Source organism: Parasteatoda tepidariorum, chromosome 4 (genome assembly GCF_043381705.1).
Source record: "Parasteatoda tepidariorum isolate YZ-2023 chromosome 4, CAS_Ptep_4.0, whole genome shotgun sequence".
Lineage (NCBI taxonomy): Eukaryota > Metazoa > Arthropoda > Arachnida > Araneae > Theridiidae > Parasteatoda > Parasteatoda tepidariorum.
The window spans coordinates 6898094-6912357 of record NC_092207.1 but is presented as its reverse complement, the minus strand read 5'-3'; the positions used below and the strand labels follow the sequence as shown (position 1 = coordinate 6912357).

The window sequence follows — 14264 nt, the reverse complement described above, 5'->3', positions numbered from 1 at the left end:
GATTCTTTTACTCCTCGGGGGGCTGTTGTCCTTGTTCTGGCTACTTATAAATGTGTCTGACAGCCCTCTTGGGGAACTATTTTGATTGCTAAACACTAAAATAACAACTATTCTAAAACACAGTGACAATGACAAAACTTCAAAAGTGATAGATTTTACAGATAATGGTCGATGCTTGTGATGTAGAAAAAAATTAAGCTTTCGCACATCAGCAAATACTGTTCCTAGTGTTTAAGCAGTTAGAATAAAATAACCTCGCCTCCTCGTTTGGCGTTCCCTGGGCAACATTGTGGTACAATAAAGGGATTATTTGCAGAGATTCTTTTGTATCACAATGGCTAAGAGGTTGCATGAAAAAGTGGACATTTGATAAATTTAGTATTATTAAAACAATCCAAGAACCTTGTAAGAATTTTGTTGTAGCTGAAACATTTTTAATAGAGTTCCCACCATTTTAGAGTTATGCTTCTTCGTTTTCGCATGCCATCTGTATGTTAGTAAAATTAGCAGATCGGCTGACTTGTAGCTGAAAAGACTGTTAATTATCTTTAAATTATTAGAAGAGCCATTTAAATGTATTAAACATGTTTAAAAGTACTGGCAATGTATTGAAGAAAAAAGCAATTAACACTAAACAATTGGCGATTATTTGAACTGGCATGACTCTATTATTAAAATTCTTTATTTATGAAACATCTAATTGTACTATTAACAGTGTTAATTTTATGTGGTAAGTGATTAAATTTGTTAAACAATACTTATTTCAAATGAGCGGTTGGTTAAATATGAAGTGCCAATAACATTTGTATCCACTTGTCTCCATCCTCCCCAGACCCCGTTTGGCTTCATATTTCTTCCTTTTCAGCTAGAGATGGCTAATATTTTCTGGAACAGGTACTTTGCACGTGTTATTTAATCATACCTGTTATAAAAATTACAGGTTACTTACAAAGGCCTGTTCCAAAATACTAGGCAAAAATTTTAATTCAATTATCTTGCCAAAAAAGTATTTTTTTGCTTTTATTTATGACGTTTAAATTGTTTTTAAGTTATCTTTGTACAGTTTTAAGAAAAAGAAAAGATCAGGTTTTTATTTATGAAATTGATACAGGGCCATCGGCAGACGTTGCGAGGGGCCCTACAAGTTTTCTATTTCTGCAAAATCTTCAAGAAAGTAGATAGCGCTGAAACTAGTTAGATTTTTATTTAAACTAGTGGGCTGCTCCCCCTGCTCGCTAACGCTCGCCAACCCCTGAAAATTGCTACGCAATCTTACTACTAACGTAGGTGCATTGCAAATGCACAAAATTCTAAGAATTCAAAACAATCATTCAAATCCATATAACAACTTTTTTTTTTTAAAAAAAATTACATTTTTTTAGTAAATACTAAGTCATTAAAATAAATTTGAATTCAAATAAATGACATATAGTTCGTTAAATCTATTAGAAATGTGCTATAGTATAAAATCTTAAAGTGTAACAGCGCGACTGAGACTCATTTTTCAATGAATAACTAATAACAATAATGAAACAAATAAATTCGTGATATAAATCAAAAATCGTCAAATAAATTCGTAATATATAAATTCGTGAAAAAAGCGCTTTCGACAAAATACTAAAATAGAGATCTATCGACAAAGACTACTCACTTCTGCCTAGCTTAATAGTATGAGATTGCCGCAGTTGATAGGGTGAATTTATTTTAGTTTCCGTTTTTAAAAGCGCTATATGTTGAGCCATCTCAGCTAGATTTGGCATGTGACATTTTGGCATGTCGATTTTCTAGCGTTGCCATTCGGGGAGTTGTAATGAGGCTTTTTTTTGTCGAGAGAAATATATATATAGATTTTCTAAATATTTTAGCTGGTGCAAATTGGTAAAGCAATTTCATTTTCGCATAAAAAGTTTTTTAGTTCAAAACTATAAAATGATGTTATTCGAACTATTTAAAAAGTTGTGACGTAACTAACTGCATGCAAATGCATGCAGTTAGACTATTTTTAGGTATTTGCTTACATTTAATTTAATTTTTGTCAACTTAAAATTCTAGAGGACAACTAAGCTCTATTTCTTTTCTTTGTGTAAAATGAAAAAATGCTGGTTATTTTGTCACATATACAGAATATAATGCAACTCCTAAATTGTAAAAGAGGCAAATTTTGTAAAAGAATTTTTTGTGTGTGACTCATTCCTCCTAAAAATGCATTACAAAGAATTATGTTTTGTAACAAAAATTATTATTCATTATATTTGATTACATTAACGAAAATGTGTTTTCAACCATTTTGAACTAACTAATCTTCTTTTATCTAAACACAATAAGAAAAATATATCTATAAAAAGAACGAAATATAGTTTTTTCACCGAGCCTAAATAATAGAGAATAAAAGAGAAATTAATATATAACTGCTTTCTTTTTATTTAAAAAATAACAAGAAAAAAACTTCACGATATTTTCTTACTCTTAGAAAGAAAAAATACTTTTCCTAACAACGTTGTCAAATTAATAGAAAAATATGTATCTGCTACAAAAATACTTGCCATTCTAAACTATCTTTCAAATATATAAAAGTTGAAATTTTTTTCCTTAGACCTGTTATTTTGGAGCAGGTATTATTTTGTATCGTAACAGCTGGAACCAGTTATTTGAAAATACCTGTTATTGCCCATCACTAATTTGTAGTGTGTTACCACCGACAACTTATTGTACTGCCTAAAGATATTGATTTTAAAAGATTTTGCCCTCCAAAGAAAAAAAAAACTCTGTAAACATTAAACTAAGAGCGAAAATCGTATTTATACATTTTTTTCAATCTGTAGAAACACTTCAGGATGAACTTGAGATTAAGAACCAAATATTTTGTCTCATTTTCTCCTGAAGGATCTCTTTTTCTAAATGCCAAAACCAGTTTTTAAAACTAACATCATTTTTTTGTAAGTTTCTACATTAATTTAATTCATTTCATAACAAAATAAAATGTTACATCATTTAGGAAAACCAAAACTTATGTCTCAAGTGCAAAATGATTCGTATTTCTACTGCTGACATCTATTGAGAAATATTGAAACTGAAATTCAAGATGTTGCTTAGATGGAGAGCATATTTTAAATTCGCTCGAGATTTTCACACTAGAGTATTTCAGACATTCCTCATTACATTGGAATGTTAAGAAGTTCGCAACAAGTTTATCTGCATAATATTAAGCTTATTATTAAGTTCACTTATTTAATGGTTATTCAGTGGATTGAACAAGGAGTCAAACAGTATCATTTTAAGAGTGCTTATTGTTTCTTTGAAATAATGTTTAAAATATTTAGTAGTGCTAATTATGTGTGAGTTTGTAAGTAACTGCAAAACATGTTTTGCAAGCCTATTTATTTTGACTTACCCCATTTTCAATTTCAAACATTTCAGAAAATTGTGCGCTTTGTTTCGCTTTTATTTATATTTTGATGCAGCCTGACTGTACTCCCATATGGTGATTTAAACTTTTAGTGGTATGGGATTTTTATGCATAAAAGTTGTCTTAATTATTGTACGTTATTGAAAAGTGCGCGTAAAAAAAACTCACCATTCTGAATAACTATTGATCTAATGATTGGATCTTCACGTTCTAGGAGTCAATCTTAATGGTCCGAAGGGGTGACCTCAAAAATGCTAATTAGCTAATGCAGCCGATATTTTAAGTTACGAAATCAGTCACAAAAACGTACATTCTCTGAATAAACATACCTATTTTTTTTTTTTNTCCTTTTTTTTTTTTTTTTTTGTTGACGGGTTCGGATTTCTGATCCCAAAAATATAGGGGGTAGCCGCAATCTCGAAAATAGGGTCCCAATTGTTTTATCAAGAGAGCTGTCTGAAGTTTGAGCCCTTTATTGTTAATTTTAGTCTTCGTTTTTTTTTGCCATATCACGATAAATTTTCAAACGAATTAAAAATTTCTGCGCACCCAATAATAAAATATATTTAGCTAAAGATAATTCCATGCAAGAATAGTTTTTAGTGAGCATCTACGATATTTTATTTTACAAAAGTCGAAAATATTCTGAATTGTAAGGTATACAATTTTTACATCATTTTAAAGAATGTGTTTTTACGTGGCTGAATATAAAAGTTTAGCAAAATCGATCAAATAGTTCCTGAGAAATTGCATTTTAAAAACAAAACTTTTTCAAAATTTGATTTATCGGAAACTAATCGACTGATCTTTCCTATATTTTGTATTTCTCTATTTAAAATTGCATTCTTTAAAATGAATTGTATGTATTACAATTTAAATTTTTTTCGACCATTATTAAATGAAATAATAAAAAAGAATAAATAGATACTAAAAGTTATATTTTGAATGGAATTTTTGAATAATTGTGAGCAAAAACTTTTCAATTCGCTTACAACTTTCTCGTGATATGGCGAAATACGTAAAAATTAACATAATGGGGTCCAAACTTTGGACCGCTCTCCTGACCACACTATTTGGACTATTATTTCCTAAATTGCGGCTACCCCCTATATATCGAGGGTCAGAAACCCAAATCCGTCGAAAAAAATTTATATTTATTCAGAGTAAGTACGTTTTTGTGTCTGATTTCGTAAATTAAAATATCGCCTGTACTAATTAATTAGAATATTTGAGGTCACCCCCTCGAACCATTAAGATCGAGTTGTAAAACGTAAAGATCCGATCATTAGATCAAAAGTTATTTAGGGTGGTCCAATTTTATATTGCGCACTCTACATAATGTTAGTTATGAACATTGTACACATACTACCTTTTTTAATTCGCTTTAAATAGTAGGGGAGAGTGGGGTCAATTGTAACATTTTTTACTTAACTATTTTTAACTAACAAAAAATCCAATATATTATTAGTATTAATTGACAGACGAGTAAAGTAGACTATCCTCTACTAGAAAAAAAAATAAATACCTTATTTTAAATGTTATTATATTAGTTATTAACAATTTTTGACAGTCGTGCACTTGTTACAATTGTCCCCACTTACGGGGTCAATTGTAACAGTTCATAAATTCAACTAAAACATAGTTAATTATACATATTATCATAGTTGTGATATATTTTTTTATTGATCAAAATAGTAGTGATATTTTAGGAGTAAAAATAATAATGAGCAGAGACCTAAAGGGTTAAACTTTTAACTTTAAGGGGTTAAAAATTTTAATTTATGCTGTGAAAGGTGACAAATAAAATAATGCACATGCAACATAATATAAATGATATAGGAAACTATTGGTGGTTCTTAAAGAGTTAAGTAATGGTTTGTAAACATAAGATTATTTATTTTCAGCTGTTACAATCGTCCCTTTACTTATTGTTACAATTGTCCCCAAGACGCCATTTCAGCTTCATTTGTTAAAAACAATGCTAGTTAATTAGCAAAACTAATTTTTTTTTTATTGAAATGTTAATTAAGGTGTCCACTTACATATTCGGTTACTAATTTTTATTTGTTTAAACAAAATTACTTTGTTACAATATAATATTCTAATACCAAAAAAAGTACTTGCGTGGCGTGAAAATATCTTTTGTGATGTAACTCTTTCAAAAGTACATAAAAATGGTTGCCATCAGGGGTGTACATGTAGATTTATTAAATACACCTTGTGCGCCGCCTAGGAACCAAATCTATAACCCGACACTCGAAATTTTTGCTCTGTTACAATCGTACCCTGTTACAATTGACCCCACTCTCCCCTACCGATATTATCGACGAAGAGATATTTCATTATAAAATATTTTAGGAATCTTGAAATCAATTCTTGTTTTGCATGAAGTAGCAAAAACATCACGTTAATAGAATTAAGCTTTCTCCTTTCTATATAAACGTATTCCTGTTCAATAAAACGTTCTTGTTTCAATGTTTTAAACGTAAATTCTAGTTTGTTAAGCCTAATTTTTGTTTAAAAAGTGAGTTAGTTTTGCTTCCAATACTACTTCATTATTTTATCATTAAATACTGAATCTCTCAAAAGTATTTACTTATCCTATCTAAAAGTATTTTTCCCTTTAATTTAACAATTAAATTTTTATTTAAATATTAGTTAAATTTTTTTTTAGGGAAATGAAAAAGTAACTAATTTAACGTTAAATAATAGATAATGTATTGTATTTCTTAAAGCTTTTATTCATATTTATTCATTTATTTATTTTTGTTTGTTACTGCTATGTATAGGAATCAGAATATTTCAGGTATTCAGCTACGCTTTTAATGCATATAACACGGGATGGTAAAACTCTAGATACAAATTATGAATAATAGTTGCTATTACATATTGATGCAGTGTGGGGAGGGGGGGCTCTCCGACTTTTCTGCAATAGTTTTATAACCGTCGTCGAACAGCCCACCCAATTTAGGGTTTACCACTACCAATGTTCACTGACGTAGCCTTGTAAATTTGTACCCGGTTCAGAAGACAAGGAAACTACCGGATCAAGTATTGGGAGAAATTTGCCATCGTGGAGGACCTTTCGATAGAACTAACCCGCATTTGCGTTGCATGGAGGGGAAAGCCACGAAAAACACCCATATTTAGCCTAACGGCAAGAGGACTCTAACCCATGATCCATCTACCACTGACGATATTTTACGTTATATAAAACGTCCAGCCATCGTATCGACCAGCCATTTACTGGGATTCGAACTCGCCTACCTCATTCGTAGGCGAATGATCTATCCCCGAGCCACCACGACTTAGAAGAGTCATGGAATACATAGCCTCAATAAGGTCGAAGGTTTAACCCCCAATTAAATTTTTCAATTTTTAGCAAGTTCGCTTATTTAAAAGAGGCATTTTCTTGCAGAAATAATTTTTAACAAATATTATTATTCTTTAAAAATCGAAAAATGTTTAAATTGTAAGGTTCTTTGCTTTTTTTAAATTTTTTTTGGAGCGTTATTGTTATGACAAATATTGTTCTAATTTTAGATTTTGTCTTTTATAGTTTGAAATAATTTAAAAGTTCCTCACAACTATAGTTATCAACTCGAAACTTTTTCGAACATTGTTAAATTACAAATAAATAATTGTAAAAATTCACTTTCGCTTAAAGAGTTTCTAGTTAAATGAGTGGTGTAATTGTGAGCAAAATTGGTTCGGTTAAACTGTTCTAGAGATAAGGGGACAGTAAAAATCGACTGTTCCAGAGATAGGACAATAAAAATCGAACATTTTGACTCGGCGAATATATAAAAGGGAGTCTTCCCCAGGAAATCGAACATCAATGGGGTAAACAAGACAATAGTTGATTGTGAAAAACGCCCTTGCACTTACTATCTGTCAAGTTTGATTTTGCTCAAGCAAGTGGTGATGTCACAGTGCCTGCTCAGAGTGATGGCGACCCCTCCATCAGAGTTTTGTAACTTGGAATTTTGGAGGATGGATAAACGATACTGTTGCACTCTGTACGAATGGTATACTCTGTTGAGGCTCAGGGGATAAAGCGTTCGCCTCCCATTGTGGTGAACAGGGTTCGAATCCCAGCGGTGGCTGGTGGATACGAATTCCGCACACGGCTCGCACTGACCACAGTACTGACGTAAAATATCCACAGTGGTGGACGGATCAGGGATAAGAGACCCCTTGTCGTCAGACTAACCATGGGGAGTTTTTCGCGGTTTTCCTCTTCGTGTCACGCAAATGCTGGTTAGTTCCCTCAAAAAGTTCTCCCCGAAGGCAAAGTTTCTGCCAACGCTCAATCCGACAGTTCTCTTGTCTTCCGGGTTGTTTTTAAAACTACAAGGCTACGGTGGTGAACATCGGTAGCCGAAATCTCAAAATTGCGTCCGTTGTTTAATGACGGTTATAAAATAAAATACCCTATTGAAATTGAAAATTTTTATGCCCTGTCGAATGGAAATGGAAAATATTTTTTTGGCTATTCAAAAATAAAAATAAAAATTAATTTTTTTATATTAGGCTTTTTGGCCTTATTAGATGACAACACAGCACTGAATGACAGCAATGCTGAACTAGATTCCAACTCCTGGTGAGGAACACCCTAACCTTCCCTTACCTTGAACCCATTAACTTTCATTTGTTTACAGCTTTGAAGGCTCCTTCCGTATTCCTGATTTTTCTTGAGGGGAGAGGGGGGCATTTTGAAGCTTATAAAATAGTATGTCTTAACGTACTTATGCGAGAAAACAAAGACACGCCACATTGCTTTTCCATAGGTGCCAGGCGAATTTTTTCCCCCGTAGTATTTAAACAACGATTTTAAAAAAGAAGAAGAAGAAAGAATCGGGGTGGCCGGAACTGGAAAGCACGAGTTAAGCTCAGCAATGGCAAAAAAGGGGCTTAGCTAGAGATTAGTGAATAACGCCAAACCGACTAAGACGTCCATCGAATCGTGTTATCTTATCACTACAAAGAATAAGATTTTCTTTGGCAATGACGCAAAGGACTCTTTCATATAAATAACTCATTTTAAATATTTGAATAAGAAAAGGTTGTCGAGAAAGTAAGAAAGAAAAAATGAATGTTGCGGGTCCGGATCAGGCTGCTGGATGGGTTATTGCGCTGGCTTGCTTTTTCATCAATTTTATACTGGCTGGCCTGGCCAGGTCAGCTGGGGTTCTCTATGTGGCCCTCATCGAATTGTACGGGGCCAGCAGAGAAGCTGCTTCCTCACCTTTCAGCATCCGGGTCTGCGTCAGGAACATGAGCGGTAAGGCACTCACTTTGTTATTTGTGCATTCTGAATAATGTGTCTGGTTGTGGTTGTGTTCAAATGCAATAGTTCTAAAAATAATTTGAATCCACTTTGAGAAGAGTGAATGCAAAGCGGTAGCTCGGTGAATGCAAAGTGCAATCAACAAAATTAATGGATGGTATGGTACTATTCTCAGTAACTCGGTGAATGCAAAGCGCAATCAACTAAATTGATTGATGGTCTAGTGCTGTTCCCGATACTTTCTCACGATTTGGTTAAAAGAGAGAACTTATTAAATTCTACAGATTTTATTTTCTTTATTTATAGTAGATTTTAATGTCCCTCACTCATTTTAGAAAATAATTTATTTCAAAAGCTTTTTTTTCCTTCCTTTTTCAAATAAGCATATTTCAATCAATAACTAATTTATTAAACTGCATGATTTCTTTATTTTAGGACCTCTGATCGGATTGTTAGGCCAAAAATATGGCATCCGGAAAGTGACTACTCTGGGAGGATTTGTGGCTGGTTTAGGGAGCATATTGTGTTATTTTGCCCCAAACATCACCTACATCACATTGTTCTGGGGAATCATACACGGTAAGCACTCTTTTAAAAACCATTTTTGTTCATATATATATATATATATTATAATCTTCATTTTTAGAAAAAAAATTTCTCTTCTTTTTTCATTATTCTGTAATTTTTTCCACGTTTTCTCTACTTTTTGAACTTGAAAATTATTAATTATGCAATCTTCTGTAAAAAATTCTATGTTGAACTTTTAAATACGGAGTTTTAAAAAATAGTAACAACTTTAAACTTAGTAATTTACATAATAATATTGTCATTAAAAATAGCTTTATATAAGAGGTTAAAGATTAAAATTAGCAAGATAAAATTTTCTTACTTAATTATCAGTCCTAAATTTCCTGAAATTCCTATCAAATTTAGAACAATCACATGTGGGTCTAATATTTACCTAACTAAACGTGGCACCATTTTCTCTAACTATTTAAATAAAATTATTAACAGTATTATTAAAGAAGGTTTTTCTTATATTATCACTAATAAACAACCGATTTTAGAATTTATTAAGTGTAATAAAATTAATTCTATTGCGACTTTTGATTTCCAGGATCTTTTCAAAAGCATTCCCCTTTCTAAACTAATTAAACTAATAACCCCTTTCTAACTAATATATTCTTTTGAGTCATTACTTTGATTTTTTAAAAATATCCTTAATTGCGATTTTGATTATTCGCAAATTCTAACTAATTTTCGTCTTTTTAATAACTAACTTTACAATGAAAAACATATTTCTCTTCAAATTGATGGAATAACACAATGATCTAATTTTTCATCTCTCTTAGCTAACATATTTTTACACTAGTATGAAAAAAATTATACTCTTAAGTTAATAATTAAGTGCTATATAAAATCATTGAGAAAATTGTATGTTATTATTAATAAATTTACTAAAAACCTCTTTGTTAGTTTATATTTTTACCATGTGTAAATCCAATTTTTGCAAAATTCTTAATTTTGGTGATTCACGTTTACATTAAGAGATTTGCCCGAATTATAAATAAGCCCGAATATAAATGATTTGTCCGAATTTATATGGTAAATTAACAAAAAAGTTTTTAGGTAAATTTATTAATAATAACGTACAATTTTCTCAATGATTTTATATAGAAATTAATTACATTAGTTGGTTTTCCGTTGCTTTTTTTTAATCAAATTTTGAGAGTTCGTATGTTTGTTTTTCGGATAAAAAACATTACTACATATTCCTTTAATTCTAGTCATTTGATTAAAAATGTTATTTAAATAAATGTTTTTCGAAACATTAGAATTCCAAGAAATTAGTTTATTTATATAAAAATTAAAATCATTTTTTCAAGTATAATGTAAGTATGAATCGCAAAATATAAATAAATAAATTATAATGTACATAGAAGACTGGCGAGTGTAGTTTTTACCTGTAATTTTTACTGATAGCGATATAATTCAACAGTTTGTTACATTTTATTTATTAAATGATTAAGTTTCCCTTTTAAAAATATTGTCAACGTGTCTTATACATTCTAATCTGAGTATATTTTGAAATGTTTTTTTTTGAAATTTTATTTATAAAATTGAAAATATTATTATTAAATTAATATACAAGTGTGGAGAAATAATTAGACCTATTATTTTACTGTGCTTTACTGTAACCCTTCAAATTTATATAAATATAGTGATATCAACCAAGATTTAGTTTACATAACTTAATTATTCTTATTACATATTAGCATTTGCGTTTAACGCAGTGTAACCTCTTCCTTCCTCATTGCTATCCAATTTTTCGTGATTTACAAAACACGATGATTTATAAAAGGATTGTCACGCTAAGGGGAAGACAGTTAATACTATGGATGTTTTCTGTATACACTGAAAAAACGATAGCGAATGTTAAACTCCTCCTCCCCCAACCATTTCAAGAGCAGTGATGGTACAGGGGCTAGAGTGCTCGCCTTTCAATGAGGTAAACAGGCTTCGAATCCCAGCCAGGCCTGGTCGATGGGAATTCCACACCCGGCTCTTCACCGACCACAGTACTCATGTAAAAAATATCCTCAGTGGTTAACGAATCATGGGTTGGAGTCCCCTTACCCTTAGGCTAACCGTGGGAGTATTTTGTGTTTTTCTTTTCCATGTAACGAAAGTGCGTGGTCAGTTTCATCAAAAAGGAACTCCCTTGTCTTCTGGATAGGGTTCAAAATGACAAGGCTACTGAGTTGAACATTAGTAATCGTAAACCCAAAATTGGGTCGGCTGTTCAACGGCGGTTATAAAACCATCGTTTAAAATAAATTAAGTATTTTTTGTCACTTTAAAAAACATAAGTGCTTCATAACCGTCGTTGAACAGTCAACCCAATTTCTTGAGTTTGCGACTATTAATGATCAACTAAATAGCCTTGTAGTTTTGAACCAAATCCAGAAAGCAAGGGAACTTCTGGATCAAGTTTTAGGAGAAATTTGTCTTCGAGGAGGACTTTTTAATGAAACTAACTCTCATTTGCTGTTACATGGAGAGGAAAACCACGAAAATCTCTCACGGTTAGACTGACGGAAAGAGGACTCTAACTAATGGCCCGTCTACCACTGAGGATATTTTACGTCAGCATTGTGGTGGGTGCAAGCCGAATGAGGAATTCATACCGACCCACCATCGCCGGCATTCGAACCCGGTTCACCTCATTGGAAGGCGAACGCTCTATCCCCAGAACCATCATGACTCTCTTTACGCTTATTAAGTTAAATGCATTGAAATAATACATAGTATATGCTTTAATAAAAGGTTGACTAATGAAAGGATTATTTTCAGGTGTCGGATTCGGCCTATCTAGTGTGATACACATGATGATCATCGGCCAATACTTTGATAAATACAAAGCATCCGCACTAGGCCTAGGGTATTCAGGTGATTGTTTTGGATCATTTGCCTTTCCCTCCATTATAGAACTGTTACTGAAAAATTACGACATCAAAGGGACATTCCTAATTCTAGGAGGTATAGTTTTGAATGTCGTTCCAATGGCTATGATACTGAAAAAACCTCCATGGTTGGAATCGGACAAAAAGAAAGGTACATTTCAAAGAAACATCTTAGATCAACAGGAATTTCATGTAGAAATCGTTTCTAGCGATAAAAACGGTTTGTGTGACAAAGGCATTCCAAACGAAGCTTTTGAAAGTTCGAATGAGGGTCTTTGCGAGACTGCAGGTGGGGAAGAGGACGTTACCTCTATCCATTCGAACAATGCTGTTCCATTTCAGAACCCCTCCAGGGTGTACAGGCCTAGTTTGTCTTCGTATTCTTCTCTTCGGAGTCAATGCATCCGGAAAAAAACCTCCGATTCGTCAGATTCTTGTCAAGAGAACACCGAAAGACGTGGCTCACTACCACCGTTATTCGAAAAAGAAGCTTTTAGCGTAAATCACCAACAACAGAAGGAACCAGAAAGTATCATCCAGGAAGAGGATGAAAAGGGCGACGGGAGAAAAAGTAGAACCACTTCCAATTTAAGCCAACTGGCCTACGACATTGTACATCGCGTGAGGACTGCCAGTTTTGCAAGTCAATGCACTCAAGATGGATATGTTCCTGCTATAAATAACGCAGACTGCACCCGTGACAATACTGACGAGTTGACCCTAAAACAACAACCAATTGACGAAAAGCCTCCAGAAGAGGAAAACATGTTGAAGACGTTGATGCGAACGAATGCCAAACCGATTTTCGTCCTCATCAGCATGTCTTTGGCTGTCTACGTCTTTCTTTTTATCGGTGTCTTCACCGTTATCATAGATTATGCAACGGACTATGGCATTTCCCAAGACGAAGGAAAGTACCTCATCATAGGCTTTTCCGTGACTGATCTTATCGGCCGACTCAGTTTCGGACAAGTGGTGGACAGAAAGTTGTTGAAGACGAAAAACTATGCGGGGATGACTATGGTGCTGATGGGGGCTTCGATGGCCATCATGCCTTTCAACAGAAGCTTCTATTTCATGATGACCTGCATGTGTGTGTGCGGTCTGATACAGGGAGGGACAGCTATTATGTTCCCCATTCTTGTCACCGAATACATGGAAAAGAATGAAGAATCCATCGCTATGGGGTGTCTGAATTTCTATGGAGGACTTCTTATGTTGCCTTTATCATCAATGATAGGTAAGTACATTTATTATTATTTTTTAAATTTTACATGACTATTCTTAACTTTCAACAACCCTTATTCTTATACACCATCCGACCAAAAGTATTCGGACAATGGACTTAGAGCATCCTAGGGCACTTATTAATATGATGTTGGTCCCCCTTTTGCATCGATGACAGCCTGCACACGTCTGGGAAGACTTTCCAACAGTTTTTGAATAGGACTTCCACCACAGCTGAAGTGAGGATTTGGTTGGCTACGTCATCTACTCTCTAATTCGTCCCAAATGTGTTTTATGGAATTTAGATCCGGGCTCTGAGAAGTCTCAGTCCATGGTTTGAACACCCATTTCGTCAAACCACGTCTGTGAGGCCGGGATAGCCTGGTTGGTAGGGGACTGGACCCATGTCCAAGAGTTCGTGGGTTCGATCCCAGCTTGCCGAAGAATCCCCGTGTCGTAAATGGTGACTGATGCACGTTCAATCTGTCGAGTCTCAATGTCCTCCATGTTCCCATAACACATGAATACTGCTGGGGGTACTGATCCAGGAGCTTTGTCTTCTGGATTGGGTTCAAAATGACATGGCCACGGAGTTGAACATTAGTTGTCGTAAACCCGGCTGTTCAAAGACGGATATAAAATATGAAATAAAACCAGGTCTGTGCAAGGCTCGCTGTGTGAATGGGGCAGTTTTCCTGCTGGAGGAGAAATGGGCCTTCCCCGAAATATTGCCATAGAGTTGGGAGTGCTTCATTGTCCAGAATGTCCACATGTATCTCGGAGTTCATGTTCCCAACCACAGAAAATAACGAAACCACGAGAAACAACCCCATACAATTATGCTGCCACCACCATAACAACCGGATGTCCGGATACT

General features: G+C 33.6%; 1 protein-coding gene across 1 annotated transcript; it reads left to right on the top strand.

The window, feature by feature from the left end:
• Positions 1-8352: 8352 nt before the first annotated feature.
• LOC107447404 (monocarboxylate transporter 9-like) lies at positions 8353-13438 on the top strand. Its single transcript, XM_016062312.3, has 3 exons — positions 8353-8690; positions 9132-9275; positions 12051-13438. The coding sequence occupies exons 1-3, from the start codon at positions 8498-8500 to the stop codon at positions 13436-13438; spliced, it is 1725 nt and encodes a 574-aa protein (XP_015917798.2). The 5' UTR covers positions 8353-8497.
• Positions 13439-14264: the final 826 nt, after the last annotated feature.